This window comes from Ictalurus punctatus, chromosome 3 (genome assembly GCF_001660625.3).
Source record: "Ictalurus punctatus breed USDA103 chromosome 3, Coco_2.0, whole genome shotgun sequence".
Classification (NCBI taxonomy): domain Eukaryota; kingdom Metazoa; phylum Chordata; class Actinopteri; order Siluriformes; family Ictaluridae; genus Ictalurus; species Ictalurus punctatus.
In genome coordinates this window covers 13342478-13363795 of record NC_030418.2, presented here as the reverse complement: position 1 = coordinate 13363795, position 21318 = coordinate 13342478, and the positions used below count along the sequence as shown (strand labels likewise).

General features: G+C 40.3%; 1 protein-coding gene across 1 annotated transcript in view; it reads left to right on the top strand.

Annotated features, from left to right (window-relative positions):
* camkmt (calmodulin-lysine N-methyltransferase) overlaps nucleotides 1-20350 on the top strand; it is a 121635-nt gene extending 101285 nt beyond the window's left edge. The window contains exons 8-11 of the mRNA XM_017463955.3: nucleotides 1029-1103; nucleotides 6629-6692; nucleotides 8750-8881; nucleotides 17924-20350. Of these exons, the coding sequence (XP_017319444.1) occupies nucleotides 1029-1103; nucleotides 6629-6692; nucleotides 8750-8881; nucleotides 17924-18016 (364 nt within the window). The 3' untranslated portion in view covers nucleotides 18017-20350. The remainder of the gene's footprint in view (nucleotides 1-1028; nucleotides 1104-6628; nucleotides 6693-8749; nucleotides 8882-17923) is intronic.
* The last annotated feature ends 968 nt before the right edge of the window (nucleotides 20351-21318 follow it).

The following is a 21318-nucleotide window of genomic DNA, read 5'->3' as shown; positions in this document are numbered from 1 at the left end:
AATAAAATTGCGGCCCGCCTGGCTATGCAATGTGGCCCTCGTTTTGAACCTATGAGTGTAGGTTACCTGTATCGATTAATATAATCACCCTGAATAGTGCTGAATAGGGTCACTTGCTTTCGAGTTGCCCTCTGAACCAAGATGTCCTGGTAACTATGTATCAGCGGTCTTGATTATGAGCTCTCAAGCACATCTCAAGCATTACGTCTCATCCCTAGTCTCATCTTCCTGGTTTCCCACAACAAGGGTTGCAGCCTGCACTCCGCCACCATTCAAATCTTTTATCACCTAAAATAATTTTGATATTCAGTGATCTAAGCGCTCTTCTCTCTACACACCTCCCTCCTTCCTCCATATTTACCCTGGGCTGATGAAGTGCAGGAGTAAATGTATAATTAGCCTGCATTACTTTGATTGTTTTCTTTAGAGATTAGGCTTCCTGTCAGAGCACACGCTTTAAGAGGGGTGAAGGTCGTGCATGATTGGATGGGGGGTGGTGGGGGGTTCTCTTTCTCAACTCTGTGAATAAGTGGTGTGGCCCCCTGCTGAGAGAGGAGATTGTATTTCCACAAGACATAATTTTTGTTTACCGAGTGTTAATAATAGCTAATTAATAATCAGATTCTCCTGCCTGAAAAAAAAGAGAACCGTAGCACAGAAGGTGGAGATAGGTAGTTAAACAAGGAGAGGGGAGAGCAGAGAGAATAAAATGCCAGGTGTGCTAACTGTCTCGATCTGGATACGGACAGTGCACTTTGTGTAAGAGTTAGTGGGATATAAGTACAGTGACCTGAGACTGAAAGATTTGATTAAACCTGGCCTCAGTGCTAGGAGTAGGAAAGTCACGGTGACTGTACTGGGTATAATTTTGAAGACATTCCGCCCTCTTGTCTGTGGTGCTTCATCACTCATTCATTAGTCTCAAAAGTCAGCTACAGTATTATCTCTCGTTCCTTTTTTTTTCCTTCTTTCCATTTTCTCTGCTTGTCATTTTCACCAAACTCATAATCCAAGGTGTTCTTCCTCAGGGTGGTGAGATGGGACAGTGAGCGGGATGTGTCCACAATGGAGGGCCGCTTCGACGTGGTCATGTGTGCTGATTGGTAAGTCATTCATCTGGTCTACAGATACGCTCACTCCACACCTGATCTGTATTCCACATAATCCGATGAAACACGACGTTGTGATGACGCAACGTCCCCTAAACTATCCACAGGTAATGCAGCTCTCCAAGTTTTCCCTACTCGCGTCACTGTGAGCAAATATCATATCTCACCCTGTAGAAGCTTTTTCAGACACAATATGTCCACACCCTCAATAACAGCTCACGGCTCGTTGGCCTGGTGACGGTGCGTTAATATCCACTGTCGCGCAACGCTTATCAGATGGCAGCCTTCAGCCCGAGGCTGGCACCGTGTTACTTCCCCTTGGCTAACCCCGCCAGGCATTTTCATTTTTCCCCAAATTGCTTCTTTTTTTCATGCTCGACGTCCCAGCAAATGGATGTCTTAGGCAAATTGCAAATAATTATGCCGGTGTGAGGAGCCGGCAGAGAGACCGAGAGCGGGAGAGAATAACACAAACATTTCAATTAGCCTGCTTCTTAACATAGATCTCAGTCTTGATTTGTTTTTAATCTTTGTTTAAAAAAAAACAAAACACAGAGTTTCAACGTAATTCTGGCTAATTATACAACACAACTGATGTTACAATTCTCACAGGAATATGAGCTGGTTCGATTCGATTGAAATTCCTGTAACAGTTTAATGGCCTGTAATTGGCAGTTAAGACATAAATATAAATAAGAGTAATATAATAGGCTGGATCTACTTGAAAAATGAGAATTTCAGAATAATGTTGGTTCTGGTAAATACTTAAGATCAACTCTCTGCACAACTTATAATAAGCTACAAAAATGTGTAGCATACAGCACGTGTAAAATCCAAACCTACACAGTAAGTGTAAAGAATTATCCACCCAAAACGCATTAGCCTTTAGACTTATTATTGCATCAATAAATTGCTCATTACACGCACTAAGACTTGAACAAAAGTGCGCTTTATGTAACACAAGAATCACTGTGAGTGGTGAACGTGTTGCAGGCAGCATAATGATACTGCTGATAATCTCGAAAACCCAGCAAATCCTACTATTATTCTAATGCCACAAAATGCCAGCTAATACGCGGGTGCCATGAACAGTAGACGGCCAGTGTGTGGATGATTTGTGTGCAGTAGGAAGATTCTGTGTGTGTGTGTATGTGGACACGCACGAGAGCGCGAGCTGTGTTGAAGATGACTCACGCCGCTGTGGCCGTCCCCCCGTCGCTCTAGCCAGCCACTCGCCTGTAATTGCCGTCATCAGGAGAGCGATCTCTCAGAGATTAATGAACATCGCAGCAGCAGCGATCACCTGCGAAAAGGTCAACAGCCGTACTTCTGCTTCCATTAATTACAGTCTTTCAGGCAGACGCCCAGGAACGCGGCATCTAACACCGAGACCCTCGCACCAGGGGGAGAAGGAGGAAGAGCCAGAGATGGAGATTAGAGACATGGGTTTACAGCACACTATATGTCTCTTGCTCATTAAGCCAGCCTCGCTACGAGCACAATGTGTATTACTTATTGAAGAACCAATACATACACCTTCAAGAGTTCACATACTGAATTGTACTGCTTGACTTACATCTCTTCTTGTGTGTTTTTATTTAATTTTTTTAAAAATTATATTATACAGTTTGTCAGTAATACGTTAGAGAAGCGTCAACTCTGATACTCCCCAGTTTGACTAATCTTGTTTTGTTTTGTTTTTTGGATCTGGCCTGAAGGGGGAAAAAAAAACGAAGAAGGCTTTTGTCTTTTTTTTTTTATTACATTTTTTTTCATTTCACAAAAAGCTTTACATGAATAGCATTAGTCCAAGCACAAGAAAGAAAAACCAACGTGAGCAAGGATGGGCAAAGGGGGAAAAAAAACAACCAACAACCACCGAAAAAGGAAAGGTTTACTCCCTAATCGTTGCTAATGTCAGTCATCTGATTAGAATAAACTGCTAAACAACACCATATGATTCAGAGGAGTAATCAGTAAATGCTTTTTCCTAGCCACTCCTTTGCTATACCTGTCAGGTTTCATAGCAGCGAGCAGGCTGAGGCAGGTAGGATTATTCCAGATTAAGTGTGGAAGTGGGGTCAGAATGGCGAACTACTCTCTGGAACTCCATGCAGATTATGCTCAACATAATCTGGCGGATTCCGTGTCCAGATTAACCCGGTTAGGCTTCTCAGCGGAAAGATCTATGAGTTTGGTTCCACCTGTGGTGAGGCTTCTATCTTGTGTGTTAAAGAAACAGTGGACTCCGTATGAAAGGGCAGAACTGAAGAATATTCTGGGAAATGTCTCATGAAGCATGGGAGGGATTCATGTGGCGATCAATCCCGTAAAATGTATAGCTAAAGAACGCATTTCTTGTTTTGGTTTTCCAAAAGTGTGCTGTAGATATGGGGTTTCCCTGCTTATCATATATATATATATATATATATATATATATATATATATATAAAATAAAAATTATACAACAATTAGGGTATCCAAATTTGTGGGCACCTTTCATGAAAATGAGCAGAAAATAATATAGGTAGTACATCAGTCTTTTCGAAATGATTGGCACCTGTATAATTAGTATTTTGATATGCCCACTCTAATCTTTTCATGCCTAACAACATTGGAGACACTTGGTCCACTCATCCCTACAGAACATTTTAAGCTCTTTTACATTCTTACACAGAATAAGAATCTAAGAATATATTCTTAGAGCATGTCTGCGCTCCTCTTCAATTTAGATGGTCATCGCAAAACATGTTTATGTAGAATTTGTGTTTCATTTACCATGTCCGTGCTGATTTGGAAGTATGTTCGGATCATCATCTTGTTGAAAGCTGTCGCTAAGGCCAAGTCTGAACCTCCTGGCAGAGGTAGCTAGGTTTTATCCTGAAGTATCCTGGACTTTATGATGACCTAAGTCTTCACAAGAGTCACTGAATCACCAGTCACAAAACAGCCCCAAAGCATCAGTGATTCGCCTCCATGTTTTACTGTTGGTATCCAAGTGCAGTCCCCTGTTCTCACCAAACATGTTGATGATGTTGATTTCGCAACATGGTGTTGATTTTGCTCTCATCTGACCACAAGACACGATAAGTATAGTTCTAATGATGCTTTTTTGATTTTGAGAGAGATGCTCTTAGGAAGGGCTTCTTTCTCGTAACGCTTCCAAACAGCGCGTTGTTACAATGGAGGCAATTAACATTTGATTATGAAACTTGACAACCACAAGAATTAAAACATTCATCCACCCCATGTCATCATCTTCCTTGTTGTGTGGGAGGGACAGTGTGCTCATGGGAAATTTCCAACTGGTTCAGACATGTGAAACTTTTTTGATATGGCCATGATTGTGGCTTATGTATTTTTTATGGCCGTTTGCTGATTTGTGGTCAACAACCATGTGTTTGTTTTGAAAGTTTTTTAATTTTTTGGTTTTCCTGATGGTAATTCATGATACAGGGGATTATACATGTCTGCAACCTCATATACCACATGGGTGCTTAGGACATAGTTAAAGGCAAAAGCAGAGGTCCTGGGGAGCGAGAGTAAATGAAAAATGATGTCAGTAATTCTTTCACATATATTTTAGAAAAAAAAATGCTATTATTTAAAAATAACGAGAATGAAGTAATAGTTTGATGAGAAGAAATAAATAGTTTGAGTGGAAATTTAGAATTTTCGTTGCAATATTTATTTTATATAGAAGCGTTTTTGCTCATTTTAAGAAGGGTGCCTATCATTCTGAAAGGCACTGTATCATTGTGGGCTTCATTTTGTGCAGAGTAATTAGCAAAAGGCCACCAGTGCAACTCATACATGTATTTCTTCAGAAATTAAAACATCTGAAATGCTGTGACTGCCCTGAGAACTGTTAAAAAAAAAGCATAGCATAGCATAACAATTAGCAGCATAACATAATTATAGCCTTGAAACTAAAATGATTGGAATATAATTAACAGTCCTAATCATTTTGTTATCATAGTCTTAATATTACTTTTCATTTATATTAATTTACTACCGATTTTGCATTCAGAATTTCAGCATCATCTCAACATTTCGACTCTTAATATTATATGTTAGAAATGTGGGTTATTATTCATGTGGGCGTATATTTTTGCTTATTTTTGGACATGCAATGATTTACACAAAAATATCATTCATGCGTAAAGTGCAACAGAGATTTGGGCCTTGTGAGTAGTAATTATGATTCTGTCATCTGCATGACTGGCAGGTGGATGAGAGGAAATGAAAGAGGAAGTGCCGAAGTAAGAGTGGGAAGGGAGCTTTGTTTAAGTTAAGGTCAACCCTTGCCCGGTTTGTCTGTCAGTTCGCCTTCCATTGTCCACTCTGACCTGCTCCACCCAAAACATAGGGTGAACAGTTCGGCCATTGATGCAACACTGCACGTGAGCGTACAGGTCATCTCTAAGTCTCTCTGATGCTTTTACTCAAACGTCCCTCAGGATGGCAGAGTGGAAACTGTTCACCAGGACTACTTGCTATGTTTTGACTATACGAGTTCAGTACAATACTCAAAGTAGAATCTCCCTATAGAGCAGTGGTGTAGCTCAGTGTCATTACTATGTTTGTACATGTTTTATTTATTTATTTATTTTTGTCGTTTTAACCTGCTTGTTGTTTAATGATGGAGTGTTCTTGTTAGTCGATAGTCATCTCTTCTTTTAGTAGTGTGTGTATGAGAGAGAGAGAGATAGGAATAGGACAAAAGAGTGCAGTAGGGCAAAGGCTAAGGTATTATTTCTTCATATTGTTCTCAGTGACTCCTCAGACTGAAATCAGCAGCCAAAATAGAGCTCATGCTCAGCCAGTCATACACACACACGCGCACTCACGCACGATCACTGCACTGCCTGTCTCACAAATAGTTACACACTACTGCACATTTGTACATATACTAACAGTGATTAGCTTACTCTCAATTACACATAAGCACTCGAGCAGAAATGACTGTGACATAAACACTCTCATTCCTATTCTCATTCCTCTGAGACACACACACACACACACACACACACACACACACACACACACACACACACACACTCTCGTGCATGTGCCTGCCATAGTCCAGACAAATAACAAAACACAAGGGTATTGACAGTATTTGAAGAAAGTCATCACAACACTACAATTTTGTTATAAGATTGTCACATTTGAAGCTAAACAATCGTTCCTATTATTAGGAACCAGATTCCAAAATCCGATAAAATATGTATGCATGGGTTTGTGGAATACAGACAGTCCTTGTGTGTATGCATATAGTACATCTGGGTTCTTACACACATCTATAGTGTGTAGTTTAGCATGTGATGAAAGGAATGTTCTCTGACTGCCTTAAGCAAGGCAAGAAATTGTAAATATATCTACATATTTACTAGAGGTAGAATATTAGTACTACAAATTGATTTCCACATCGATGGCAAACAAAAAATAAATAACCTACTGTTTTATCTCAATCCTCTCTCTCTCTCTCTCCCTCCTTCACCTTATTTCTCTTATAGCCTGTTTCTCGACCAGTACAGAGCCTGCCTGGTTGATGCTCTAAGGAGATTACTGCGGCCTGATGTAAGTACGTTGTGCTGTGCGTGTTTGTGTGTGTGTGTGTGTGTGTGTGTGTGTGTGTGTGTGTGTGTGTTTGCATGTGCTCTTGTATTCTCGCAGTGTAATTAGGCACTGTGCAGTGATTGAGAGAGTAATGGAATGGCAGGGTTAATATCATGGAATACTTTAATGCTTATTATGTGCAACTTGAATTGGGGTTTCTCATATTTGATGCTCAGCTTTATCAGCTCTGTGATAAGAGCCGCACGCTGCCAGAGTCACAATAAATGAAAGAGCTTTAAAGATAGTAACAGATTTGTATTTATCTCCAATTTTTTTCCCTCAAAAGTCCTTCATGGTGGATGTCTTCATATTTGGGGAAAAAAAAAGTGGGAGAGAGAGAGAGAGAGAGAGAGAGAGAGAGACAGAGAGAGATTGGTACTGGATTGTCAGTGATTTGGTGGGACAGCTTGTGATATGTAACGCCCTGATCACTGTGATTTCCATGTTTATGTTTACACTCTTCTAATCTCATCTCTCCCCCTCTCTCTCTCTTTGTCTCTCTCTCTCTCTCACTGACTGACTGACTGACTGTCTGAGACCTTCTCAAATCCATACAGACGTATTTCGAAGCTGAAGTAATAGCAGTTCTCGACCATGTAACGAATTAGAGTTGTGCTTTGGGTGTAAAAAAGATAACGCTCTCACAAATTCAAGAGAAGGACCTCATTAAAACAGAATAGCGTGAAACATTATTAATGGCCCAAAGCATGCCTATGCTGGCCAATTGCATTTTGGAAAACCAATTAATTTTCCTTTAATGACTCTAATTTTTATTTTCAAATGAAAGTCGACGAGTTGCCTCGCACAGCCTGGGATTAGCATAGCTGTAACAGAACGTCTGTTTTCAGCTCGCAGACAAACAAAAAGGATAATAAAACGAAGAAGAGAGCTGCAGAAACGAGCCGATCCAACTCTCGTCGTCGTGTTTGTTGTGTGTTTGTTTGTTTCATTCGAGTCCCCGCCTCGTTTTAGTTGAAACAATAAAATGCTAGAAATGAAATAGTATTTAATGCTGAAGGATTTCAAAGAAACTTTGAACCTTTGAGTAATCCTCTTAGCACGGCTGGTTGTCCACGGCCTGTTGATCTATAAAGGGTGGGGATGCGCAACTGATTGGATTAGTTGAGCTTTAATCTTTTTGTTTATTATCTAATATAATACCTGGGAGAAATCAAATAGAATGTAATGATGTAGACCACCACTTGCAGTGAAGCCGTGTTTGATGCCGAGTCTCTTCCGTTGATGCGTCACAGCCTGATAGAGCTTAGATCTTTAATCACGTTCATAATTTATTGTTGCAAGTGTCATTCTGATGTCTGACTACGTCTGCTTCTCTTATTTGTGGGAAATTAAGTTTTATTTTAAGTTTCTCTTTGCTGTTTGAAATTTAGCTAGGTTTCGTAGATCAACATCTGTAGCGTATTAAAATGCCAAAAATGAAAATAATATTTAATGTAGTTTATATAATACTTTCCATTTCCATGCCAAGTTGTTCTTAACACTTTACTGCTGATTTCATGAGTGACCATGACGACGATATATACTGTATATATGGAGAAAAGATTTTCCAAATTTCAAGGACTGTATTTGGCCTGGACTTCACCATTTTACAAACACCTACAGTACTACTACTTTATTTATTTATTTATTTTTTAAAGAAAAAAATCATTAAATGAGACAATAAAAGACAAGCCTTTCTCTTATGGGCCTAATTAAAAAAAAAATTAACAATGTCTCTGGGTTGTGTGTGCGAATATTTTTGACACATCATTATATCTGACAGTTTAGACCTTGTGAGGACATTGCGCAGCTCCCCAAGAGGAAAACTGTGAAGTGTTTTTGTTTTTTCTGTTTTTATTTTATTTTTTTAAAACCTAAAAGCACCAAAAGGTTTTCTTCAAGAGGTTAAGGTTAGGATTAGGTTTAAGTTATAGGTATAGAATTAATTACTGCATTACTAATTTTGTGAGTCACATTTGTCCTCACAATGATAGTTAGAGAAATGTGTTTGTGTGTAGGGCACAGCGTTGGTGTTTGCCCCTACGAGAGGAGACACACTGACAGAATTCTGTAGACTGGCAGAAAGAGCAGGACTCCTCGTGTGCCGCTACGACAACTACGACTCAATCATATGGGACCTGCATATAAAGGTAAGTGTTTATCAAGGGAAATTTGAAATGTCCATGTGTGTGGATTGTGCTGTGTGATGTGTCGAGATAATAAATATAATTCAATCGTTTATTTAACTTTCAGTAGTCTTGTGGTGTGCTGGAGGCGCAGGTTGTGTGTCCACAGCGTGTGTACAGTATGAGTGCTTCTCCGTGCTCTGCACTTAACTTGTGATAAAAACCATAATCTCTCTCAGGAGCTAAAATCAGTATGTGGAAACTCTGTGAGCAATGAATAAACGAGTGGTAGTCACTGTCCTTGTCATCATGCCTATCTATCGGTCCAAACACAGGGCTGGCAGCAGCAACTGTGGAGTCCAGCTGGTTAACAGCTGGTTAATGGCACTGGCTGCCATTTTTGGCTGCGGAGGAAGCTGTGAGGACCCATTAGGCCCCGTAGGCCTGACGGGCAGACCTGCCCATGCCTGAGGAAAATGGCCCTGGCACTACTGTAAGTGATTTGGGCTTTATTTCCACAGCCCTTTGAGTGGCCACTCCACCACCAGTCATGGGTGGCCAGAAGTGTTGCCTAAAAAGAAAAAGACAAAAGAAAAACAAACCAACCTCAGTCACTGTGTGAGAGTAAATTTAGAGCTGTCAGTGACCAGAGAAGGAGGGAGAAATGCAAAACTGAATGATGGTTAAAAGGTAGAGAGAAAGAGAGAGTTAGAAAAGGTGGGAAAACCTTGCTCGTGGCACATTGCACATTGTAATGGAAATCGTAATATGACGACTAAACAGTCCCTGTATTATTCTGAACCAAATGCGTCATTCTCATCGCGTTCTGTCAGCTTAGCTTGAAAGGAGGTGCACCATGAAATCATTTCAAAGCTTCATTTTAGCCTACTTCATTCTCACTGTCCTCACATAATTGTATTGACACAGTAGCCGAAACACCAGGAGTGAATAATCTTCTCTGTAGCGTTCTGGGAAGATGTGTGTGTATAATGGTAATAAAAAGACAATTTACATTTACATCATTTGGCAGACGTGCTTATCCAGGACGACTTACATCCATCTCATGTACCCATTTGAGCAGTTGAGGGTTAAGGGCCTTGCTCAAGGGCCCCGCAGTGGCAGCTTGGCAGTCCTGGGATTTGAACTCACAGCCTTCCATCTAATGTCTTAACCACTGAGCTGCTACTGCTATTGGATAATGCTTTGCAAACTGAGCAAGGACATTTGGAAGCATTTGATATTTCACAAACAAACTGAAATGGTTATTATATACTATCAGTATTTTATGCTTCGATGTAATATTCACAATTCTACACACTGTGTGGATAATGATAATGGTGAGCCGAGTCAAGTGTTCTACTACTGCTACCTGTTTGTGCGTGTGTGTGTGTTGTGCTCGCACTCGTTGGGTTTGCCAGCAGGATGATATATGATAGTTCATATGATAGCAGGGGAAGCTGAAGTGGCTTCATCATATCAAAAAGTGATTAAGTCTCATTGCTTATCTTCTGATGAGCATCCAGGTTCGTATGTGTTTGTTTGTTTATTGAAAAAGATGCTCTTCAAGAGCAATATGAAGACTATACATCACAATTCGCTCGAAAATTTGTATTTTATTGCTGGTTTGACATTAGTAGTGATAATGCTATATACAGTATTTAAGCGCATGTTCATGTTATCTGTATTCTCACACCCTCTTACGCCTTCACTCCTCAGCTGCAGTCTCTGATGTCCTGCAGATTGAGGCGTTCCCTTTGACCCCCCAAAACCTTCCACTCCTCCCTACTCAGCACAGTGTTGCAAGATATGCAGAGGGGTGTAGAGGAGTGTGTACGAGTGTGCGTCTGTTTGTGGCTGTGGCGAGGGGGCTGCATGTTATCCTCTTATCCCCACTGTTCTGGAATAGAGCTGCAGCAGCTGGAGGACTGCAAGCTGCCTGATAATGCCGCTATTTTCCGCCTGCCCGTCTTAATCTTGTTACTCAGTTGGTGGTGAAGAGAGAGTCATGAATTTTAATTCTGACAACCCCCCCTTATAAACACACACATAAATCACACATGCAAACGTGTCACACATCACACACAAGTGTGCCTTAATGTACGCTTTCCCTCTTCCAGCTGTCTGACTACTTGTCCTCCCTCATGTCCTCTCTCGAACCAGGCGTCCATCCATATTTTTCTGGGGGTTGCAGTTTAAGCATGCTGATGTTCAGTGTGTCCCTCATTCTCTCAGGACCTGCTTAGCAGCTGAAGAGAAAAAAATAGAAGTAGAGGGAGGGGGGAAAAGTGGCAGTAAAATAAATGCCTTGCATCCTGAAAGTAGTACGATTTAAAAACGAAAGAGCCGATTTATCCAGCCACCCATGAAGCTGGTTAGCAGCCTGTGATCAGGAGGAACAGCTTTGCTTGTTAAACTTTTCACCTTTGCAAGCTTGCCGTCTCTCTCTCTCTCCCTCTCTCTCTCTCTCTCTCTCTCTCTCTCTCTCTCTCCCCGTAAGCTTCTTTCTTATATCACTCTCTCACCCTTTATCTCTCTTTCCACAAACCCCTTTCACTCCCTCTCTCTCTTCCTCTCTTGGCTGTGAGATTTGAATGCAGAGTGTGTTGGTCCCTGCAGTGGGTTTAGTGTTGGCCGACTGGCCGTCGTGATTACCGAGGGGTCACGGGTTCAACCACCGGCCGATGCGTAGAGGAGGTGGAGAGAGCGATAACACGCACCGAGTCCAAGAGGGGAGTCTTTCATCTGCCATCCTCCAGCCACAGAGCGAAGACGCCATGGCAGGGTTTATACACTGTGAATTTATGAACTGCAGATTGTGAGCTGTTTCCCTGTGTAGAATATTGATAATAATTCACACGGTTCTGACCAATGAAATGGCCAACATGGTTTCACACTTGCAAATTTGTAGCTACTCATGTGTGTCATGAAAACAATACAAAGGTTAGGGCTGAGGTCAGCATTGGTGACGTTTATGTAAGGCTTTGTTTTTATCAAATCAAATTCAAATGAGTCTAAATTTAAGATTGTGTTTTTGTGTTCAGTTGTTGATTTTTATTGCAATTGGTCAGACCTTTGTAATAATAGGAACATTTTATTACCAATAAAATTTGTTTTATTCAAAACAGTTGTAAGGACAAAAAACCTTTCACGCATTTTACTCTAAATTCTAAATTAGAATACGCTTGGGTTCAGATAGAGGTTGTGGCTTGCGCACTTGTAGAATTCATCACATTCTACTCTGCCAGTGTTAATATTAGTTTTGTGTATCACAGTCCCTCCAGGATTTTACAATCGCAGAAATTAGCGCAAAATCAAATAAACTCTGCAAAATTCGGAAAAGCTTGCGATTTTTCTAAATTACTGCAGCTTTGAACCAAGATGCATCATGTGGCCATCACAACTCACATTTATCCAACGCCGTCTTCGATTCAACTGTGTCGAACATGAGTACAGCTAAAAGGTCTTTTACCAACAAACATCACTGCGAAAGGCCAGGCAAATCAATTTTGTACAATTGTAATTTCACCAATTCAAGTAGTTTTCTAGCAAAAATGCACAAACCACACAAAAAATTACAAAACACTTTGGGGTGGGGGAAGCCACAGCAAAATCAAGCATTTTTGGCCGCTACAGTCATGTGAAAAAATAAGTACACCCTATGGAAATTTTTGGCTTTTTTGACATAGTTGAACAATCAAACATTTGATCCTCTTTGAAAAGGTGCCTATTAATAAAGGTGATACAATATCAAATGAGATATAAAATTGACATTTTGTTTGTAATTTTCGCAATTTAAATGAACAAAAAAAAACAGATCAGTCACATAGAAAAAATAAGTACACCCCTACATTTATCACACCTTCAAATCCATAAAATTCGAATCAGGTGTTGAAGACTAGGTGCCCATGATTAGAACCTGCTTAGTGAGTGCATGTGGAACCTGTCTTATTTATACCCCTCTCATATCTAGTGTCTGTTGTTCCCTTTGCTTTTGAGGTGTGTGGTGTCATCATGCCAAGATCTAAAGAGTTCTATAAGGCCTTCAGAAAAAAGGCTGTGGATGCCTATGAGTCTGGCAAGGGATTTAAAAAGATCTCCAAATTATTTGAAATACATCATTCCACTTTTCCAAGGAACATAATCTACAAGTGGAGCAGATATCAAAAAGCTGCCAGTTTCTCCAGGACTGGCCATCTCAGCAAATTCAGACCAAGAGCAGACTGTCTGATGCAAAAAGAACTCTCCAAGAACCCCAAATTTTAATCACAAGATCTGCTAGTACGTCTTGCAACTGTACAAGCAAAGTGCATGCTTCTACAATCAGAAAGAGATTGCACAAATTTGACCTGTGTCACACATCGTAGCAGAGATACGAAGCAGAGATAAGGCGGATGCAAGTGCAGGATAACAGTTGTTTATTTAAAGAGACAGGCAGGCAGACAAATCCAAAACGTGATCCAAAACGTAATTCATAAACAGGCAAGAGGTCAGGCGATTGGCAAACAGGTATACACGGGGCTAGGCAGGAATCTAGGTCGATAACCAAAACAAGAAACAAACTATGATGATGAACTGGAAGCGGATATCCAGCGCGAACTGACTATGACTATGACTATGACGTGAACTAAACTAACGCTAAACATTTACTTACGACTTATTAATCTTCCGCGTCGTGTGCTGGGAAGCGCGCGGTATATATGCGGACATGATTAGCGTGTAAACTACTATCAGCTGGGAGCAATACAGACCCACGTGAATTCCCAGCCAATGACGGAACAGGGAGGAGACATGACAAACAAACAAAACACACATGTCCCAATGTCACTACGGTCAACAGCGGAAAAGCAGGTGCTCGCGCATTCGCGCTTAGAGCACGCTGCTTCAAGGGGGAATCGTGACAACCTGCATGAGAGGCGTGCCAGGAAAAAGCCTTTGCAAGACTACAGTTTGCCAATTAGTATACAGGCAAAGACCAGGCCTTTTAGAATAATGTGCTATGGACAGATTGAAAGCTTTTCAGGAGAAACACCTCATACCATCTGTGAAGCACGGTGGTGGAAATGTTATAGTTTGGGGTTGCTTCGCTGCCTCAGGTGGCATTCATTGATTGAACTATGAATTCTGAATCATATCAAAGAGTGCTTGAAGATAACGTGAGGCCATCTGCCCGAAAGTTGAAGTTGAACCAAAAGTGGACCATTCAACAGGATAATGATCCTAAGCACACAAGCAAATCCACCAAGGAATGGCTTAAAAATAAGAAATGGAGAGTTACGGAATGGCCTAGTCAAAACCGGATTTGAATCCCATTGAAATGTTGGTTTGGGGGTTTAAACAGGCAGTACATGCAAGAAGCTATTTCTGCTAAATGAGGCAATACTAACTTCTGAGGTCAAGTGTGTACTTACTTTTTCCACAGAAGAATATCACATTTATTGATATTTCTGTGGAATAAATGATTGAAAAAGTTATTTTTCCGTGTGGTTTCGTTCAAGTATATCAACTTTATTAATAGGCTCTGATTCAAAGAGGATCAAATGTTTGCTTGTCCAAATATGTCAAAAAAGCCAACAATTTCCATGGGGTGTACTTATTTTTTCACATGACTTCATGTGTACATTGGCATTTGGATTATTATTGTACTTTCCACCATAAAAACAAAATTGAGCCACATGGCTTCAGTTCTATCAAACTGTAAAATCTGACAAATTCATATCAGGAGAAAATATCCATGGGAAGTATTATAAACTGAATCCCCAAGCTTTTGGTGCAGTAAATCATATTGCATAATTTAGATTTTACATTATCTATAAACAGTGATTAAATCTTATTTGCATACTTTATATAGACTCTGGCATTCGTTTTCTTTCTTCAGTTTTTGCTAAATACAGTTAAAAAAAAAGAAATGCTGCTTGACTTTCATTGTCTAGCTGTGTAATTATTATACAGCTTAGAATATCTAAAGTTTATTATATGGTCCAGAGATGCATTTGCAAGTGTTTGAATACAGCAAGTGAACAGTTAGTTGCACTTTGTTTTCCCTCTGTTTCTTTTTTTACTGTATATTTGGGCCTCGCTTGTAACACCCAGCCTTGCATAAAGAACGTGTGCATGTCAGATTTGCTTTCTGTGTGGAGGGTTGTGATTTTCATAACCGGATTGCACAGTACTCGCTGAGCCCACATGGCAGATTGTGTTTGTGCTGCGGGCAAACCAATTGTCTGGGACAGGGCATCGCTCGGCTGGCAGAGAGGAGCAGGCTGGCAGTAATTGTGTGTGTTGTGGGACTGTTAAGGAAAAGTGGCCCCTGAGGGTGATGGATGATGTCTCTCATGCAGACACCTCAGCTTTGAGTCATTGTGGAGCAGTTGTGAAGCGTGGTACTCGGTGTCTGTCCTGGATTGCTCACTGTGTTGATAAGCCATTTGTAAGAAGAGAGAAGAAACAGGGGACCCCTGGGTGCAGAAGAGTTAGCACTTACTTTTGTATGTTAATGTTAAAGGAGCACTAACAAGAAGTTTTTAAAATTGCATTTCTAAGTGAATTACCAAAAGCTCCAGCAAAACAATCCCACACTCCAAAATTAAATAAAATCCAAAATAGCTGAGCAGTGCAAAGAGCTGAATTTAATAGGACACAGAGTTAGAAACTCCTTTCGGGTGCTTAGACCATTGTCAGCGAATGAAAAAACTCCCCCAAAAAACATCATCTTAAGAACAATCACTGAGCATTTTATTAGGAACACTATACTAAATCTGGGTAGGGCCTCCCTTTCCTCTCAGAACATCATGGTATGAATTCCACAAGATGCTGAAGACATTCCTTTGAGATTCTGGTCCATGGTGACATGTTTGCATCACGCAATGCCTACAGATTTTTCAGGTGCACTTTCATGCTGGGAATCTCCCGTTCTACCACATCCCAGAGGTGTTCTGCTGGGTTCAGATGCGGTGACTGGGAAGGCCACTTAATAATATCGAACTCATTGTCATGTTCATGAAACCAGTTTGAGACGACTTTGCTTTGTGACATGGTGCATTATCATCCTATCCATTAGAAGATGGGTAAATTGTGGCCATGAAGGGATGCACATGGTCAGCAACAATACTCAAATAGTCTGTGGCATTCAAGCGATGATTGGTTGGTATTAATGTGCCCAAAGTGTGCCAAGAAAACATTCCCCACATCATTACACCACCTCCACCAGCCTGGACTGCTGACATAAAGCAGGTTGGGTCCATGGATTGCTCTATGGATGTTGTTGGTGCCAAATTCTGACCCTACGATCTGTCTGAAGAAACCAAGATCATCAGACCAGGCTACATTTTTTCCAGTATTCAACTGTCCAGTTTTGGTGAGCCTGTGCTCACTGCAGCCTCAGCTTTCTGTTCTTGGCTTACAGAAGTGGAACCCAACGTGGTCTTCTGCTGTTGTAGCTCATCCTCCTCAAGGTTTGACATGTTGATTCAGAATGCAGCAGCATGCCTCGTCTTCAACCAGCCCAAGATAACGCATGTCACACCCCTCTTCATCTCCCTCCACTGGCTTCCTGTAGCTGCCCGTATCAAAATCAAGGCCATGATGCTCACCTACAAGAACTTGTCTTATGTTCCCTCACACAATCTGCGTTCAATAAAGACCGACGCTTAGTAGTACCTACTCGGCGTGGCTCAAGGTCCCCTTCAAGAACATTCAAACTAACTATTCCTCAGTGGTGGAATGAACTTCCAACCTCAATCCGGACCGCAGAATCTGTCACTGTTTTCAAAAAACAGCAAAAGACCCACCTCTTCCGTGAACACCTATCCAACCCATAAAAAAATTAAAATAAAATAATAATAATAATTTACTCTGGCACTTACACCTCTACTCTGCGCACTTAGCCTCTTCTGGAACTCAATTATAGATCTTGTATAGTAGCACTACTTGTATTGTTCTTTGCTTGATATATCGCTTTGCTTGTATTTTCTCATTTGTAAGTCGCTTTGGATAAAAGCGTCTGCTAAATGAATAAATGTATGTAAATGTAATGTCAATGTATGTTCTGCGTTCTGAGGTGCTTTTCTGCTCACCACAATTGTACAGAGTGGTTATCTGAGTTACTGTAGCCTTTCTGTCAGCTCCAACAAGTCTGGCCGTTCTCCATTGACCTCTCTTATCAACAAATACGTTTTCATCAGCAGAACTGCTGTTCACTGGATATTTCGTCTTTATGGTACCATTCTGAGTAAACTCTAGAGACTGTTGTATGTGAAAATCCCAAGAGATCAGCAGTTATAGAAATACTCAAAGCAGCCTGTGTGGCACCAACAATCATGCCATTGCACGTAAAAATCACTGGGCTCACATTTTCCCCCCTCATTCTGATATTGATGTGAACATTACCTGAAGCTGATGGCCCGTATCTACATGATTTATGCATTACACTGCTGCCACATGATTGGCTGATTAGATAATTGCATAAATGCATAGGTGTATAGGTGTTCCTAATAAAGTGCTCAGTGAGTGTGTAAAGGCATTGTCATGTGATCATTTAGCTTGACTGATGCCAAACACTTCATAGTTATTCAGGAGAACACAATTAGTCCTATTAACCAATAACAGCAACCTTCCTATTTCAATCCATATAGTGTCAGATGAGCTTAGAGTGCAGTACATAAGAAATATGAATGCAGGTCCAGTATCTGCTGATGTGTTCACAGGAAACTGGCCAAATCAAACAAATCCTTAATATTTTTGCTGGATTTTTAAAATGTATCTTACCTTGGATTCTACACACCATATTGATCAAGTTGAACGAGGCAAAGGCATATTTTTGCTCATTAACAAAATTTTCTCAAGACCCTATATTCAAATTGTGACTTGTCCCAGGCAAAATGAGCACACTAAAATGCAGACAGACATTGGGGAAAATATTACACTTTTACAAAAAAAATATTCAGAGGTGTCACATACGTGTACTTGTAAATGTTCTCACACAGCCTCTACCTAGTCCCTTGAATATGCAGAATATGTGATGTTATTGCCTCATGATTTTTTCTTTTATTTCTTTTTTTTTTATTTTAGATGAAAAGAGAGGGAAAGGAGACATATGACGAGAACATCCACTATCCTGTGCTGCTCACCCTCACCCACATACCCAGTCCGCGCCTGCTGTGAACCTGGCAGACCTCTGCTGTGCCACCCCCTGGCTCTGCCACTGTGATACCCAGGGTTTACTCAACCTAGCCTTTTTTTCACTCTTGTATCCATAATGCTTTTAAAACACACAGTATATGTCGGAGTGTGTGGGATTCAGTTGCTGTGTGAACTCATGCCTGACCTTGTTACTGTGCAATAAAAAGTGTGTAAAACAGAGGCAAGGCCACCCAGAGCACAGCCATCTTCCTGAGAAGTGTGTGTTTCTGAAAATAGCTTAACCGTAATACCTTTATATGGTGCAGTGATTTTTGCTATTTTGAACAGGCACCTGATGGATGGATGGGTGGGTGCTTAATGGCATGGCTTATTGCATAATAGTTGGCCTAATTATGCACTTCATGCATAAATCAATCTAATGCTACTGTGCATAATCACTATTTTATTCCATTCATCATTTAGCACTGGACAAGGAAAGAAAATTAATGTTCGGCGACCTGGGAAAACCAATGTGAACATTGTGAATTAAGGTGTTTTTTTTTTTGTTTTTGTTTTTGTTTTTATACTATATATTGTTCAGGCTTTCTTAAACATTTAAAGATTCCATTCCAACTGCATTGCAGATAAACCCGGAAATTCACTGTGCACGGAAATCACGCTTAGCTAACAAGGTTTTAAAATCTTTAGACAGATTGCACGTTTTTCTACACATTTTGTTAAACTGGTTCCTCACCCATCATGATGTTTGCAGGAGGATTTCCGAGATATGAATAAAAAGTAAAGAAACATTTTTGCACGTCATTTTTGGTGAAATATATCGCAACACTTTATTTGAACATGTTAGCTACACCGTGCCTTTATAACACATTCGTAAGCATTGCGTAAACATTTTACAGAGCATTGATGGCGAATTTATGAAAGGCTAATGTCAGTATACGTAAGATGATATTGGAGGTTTTATGCAACTTTGACTTTACACCACAATATAACTCTGTGCTCCGATAAGAAGTAGATACTGTAGTAAAGTATTGGTAAAAACGCGTCCATCTGGTTTACGCCTGGCTTTTGTGAGATGTACTGTACAGGCGCACGGTCTTGAATGGAATTCTCAGTCCATCTGCATTGAAACGATTAAGGATGATCTTCCCGTTCTAATACAGCTTCTTATTTATGAATCTTATGTGCCAGACAAATGAATGATTTTAATGCCCTCAAACTATAATGTTCATGAATGAATGTATACACTTTCACGCACTGTGTGTACCTTCTACAACGTTCACGAATGTGTTGTGAATAAAAACAAGCTAGTAACTGGCATCCAAGATATGGATGAAAAAATGAAACCAACAAAGTTTCTTGATCTATCGACTCATAATGATAATTGATGGTTGTTGTTCTCTGTTCTGTATAAAGACAAAGTTATATAAAACCTCTAGCATCATCTTAAGCCCTGCATAAATTCACCAGCAATGCTTTATAAAATATTTATGCAATGCCTATGAATGTGTTATAAAGTTACTATGTTGGTACCCTCCAAATAAAGTGTCACCAAATATGCTTATGGTTGAGGCTGAGGTTGTAGGTAAAGTATGTTGTAGGCATAAAAATCTCATTTTGTCCAAAACCACCTTTTTTTGTTTGTCTTTTTTGGCTGTTCACCAGAATTCACCAGGTTTTTACCAGGTCGCCACATATATATATATCTGGAGAACTGTGACTCACTCTCGCTGCTCATTTTTAAGTAAGACTTTAAGTGAGAATATCACGTGCCAAACCATTCTGTCTGTCCGCAGACCTCACAGAGTTTCATAGCTTACAAGTAAGACCTTTACCACTGTTCTGGATTGCTGTGTGGATATGTACAGCCTGATATTAGCCCATGTGCAAATGAGGAAATGCAGTATAAATTAGAGGCTCTTCCACTATATGGTCTAGAGGAGACAGCCTTTCAAATCAAGTATTCCAGGGGAAGTATCTGTGTTAAATAAGGACTTTATATAAAAATTGGGGGTTGTCTGAATAATAAACATTTTACGATGTTACCTTGAATACAAACTGTATACAGAATGTATGTGATGCTGTCAATTCTGTAATAATGACCTATCAGGATAACAAGTAAGTATTATCATAAAGTATTTCACGTTCAGAGTATTTGCATTTACTCAGTGTAAAAACTGTTTGTACTGAGCTGAGAAATCATACACTTGATGTCAGAGCTGCAACTTTTTGAGTCATTTGATCTTGTTTTTCTGGGCTTGGTGTTTCTGCACTGTGACTGATGAGTCTAAAGTGATTGTTTTTACACTAATGGAGCAGGTGGTTGTAATGACTGTGATTAAACCATTATTTGAAATAGTTTTGTTTCTAGTGCTGTTTTTTTTCCCCCCCTATGAATGTTAGCTTGGCTACTAATTTATTTGTCATGACATGCACACTGTCTGCACTTTTTATTTTTAATCCTGAATACAAAATTATAGTTAGTGTTTTTAAACCGACATGGCTGTAATTGCTATGATTATCTCCTGTGATATTAACTTATTTTAAGGTTTTATACCAACGTTAATTATAAGCTGATGAATAACTGAGACATACCCTTTGTACGTGTATTTATTATTTGATTCGTATGTTTGTGAATAGAATCTTATCTCACTTGTCTCATGAAGTCTTATATATATATATATATATATCACACTGTATGTGTGTGCGTGAGAAAATAAGTTGAATTCTATCAATGTGTTGATTATTCTCTTGCATTTTAAAATGCTACTTATTCAAACCCTCTATACTTCTGTTAGACTGGATTATAAGTGAATAGAAGGTTCCTAGTCAGATTTGCCTCTCAGGTAAATCACTGTGTCTCTCTGGTGTTCCCTCCTACAGAGATGACGAGCCGTTCTAGCTCACTGGACTGGCTGGCTGGTGCTGGAGAAGAGACACACAGAGGGAGGGGTGAAGCGAGTACCACCCCCAACCCTTTTTTGAGATTTGAAAGAAGTCTGTTCTTCCCAACACCACCATCCTGAGGGAAGGAGAGAGAGAGAGAGATTGAGTGAGTGAGCGCTCCCTGTTCCATACAAGGGCCCCATTAACTTGACCACTTGCCCTTTGCACACAAAGCCTGCGCCGGCCCCCTGTCCCACCCACCCAATTATGTGCGATTAGGCTCAGTGTGCTGTGTCAAGATGCAGAGAGACGAAGAGAGCTGGCAGTGTTAACCGACCAAGAGAGGGCAGCCATTTAAAATGAACTACAGGCGTGTGTGCATCCTGCTGGCTGGCATATTTTCCACCAGTTTGGAGGTAGATAGAGGAGTTGTTATTTTG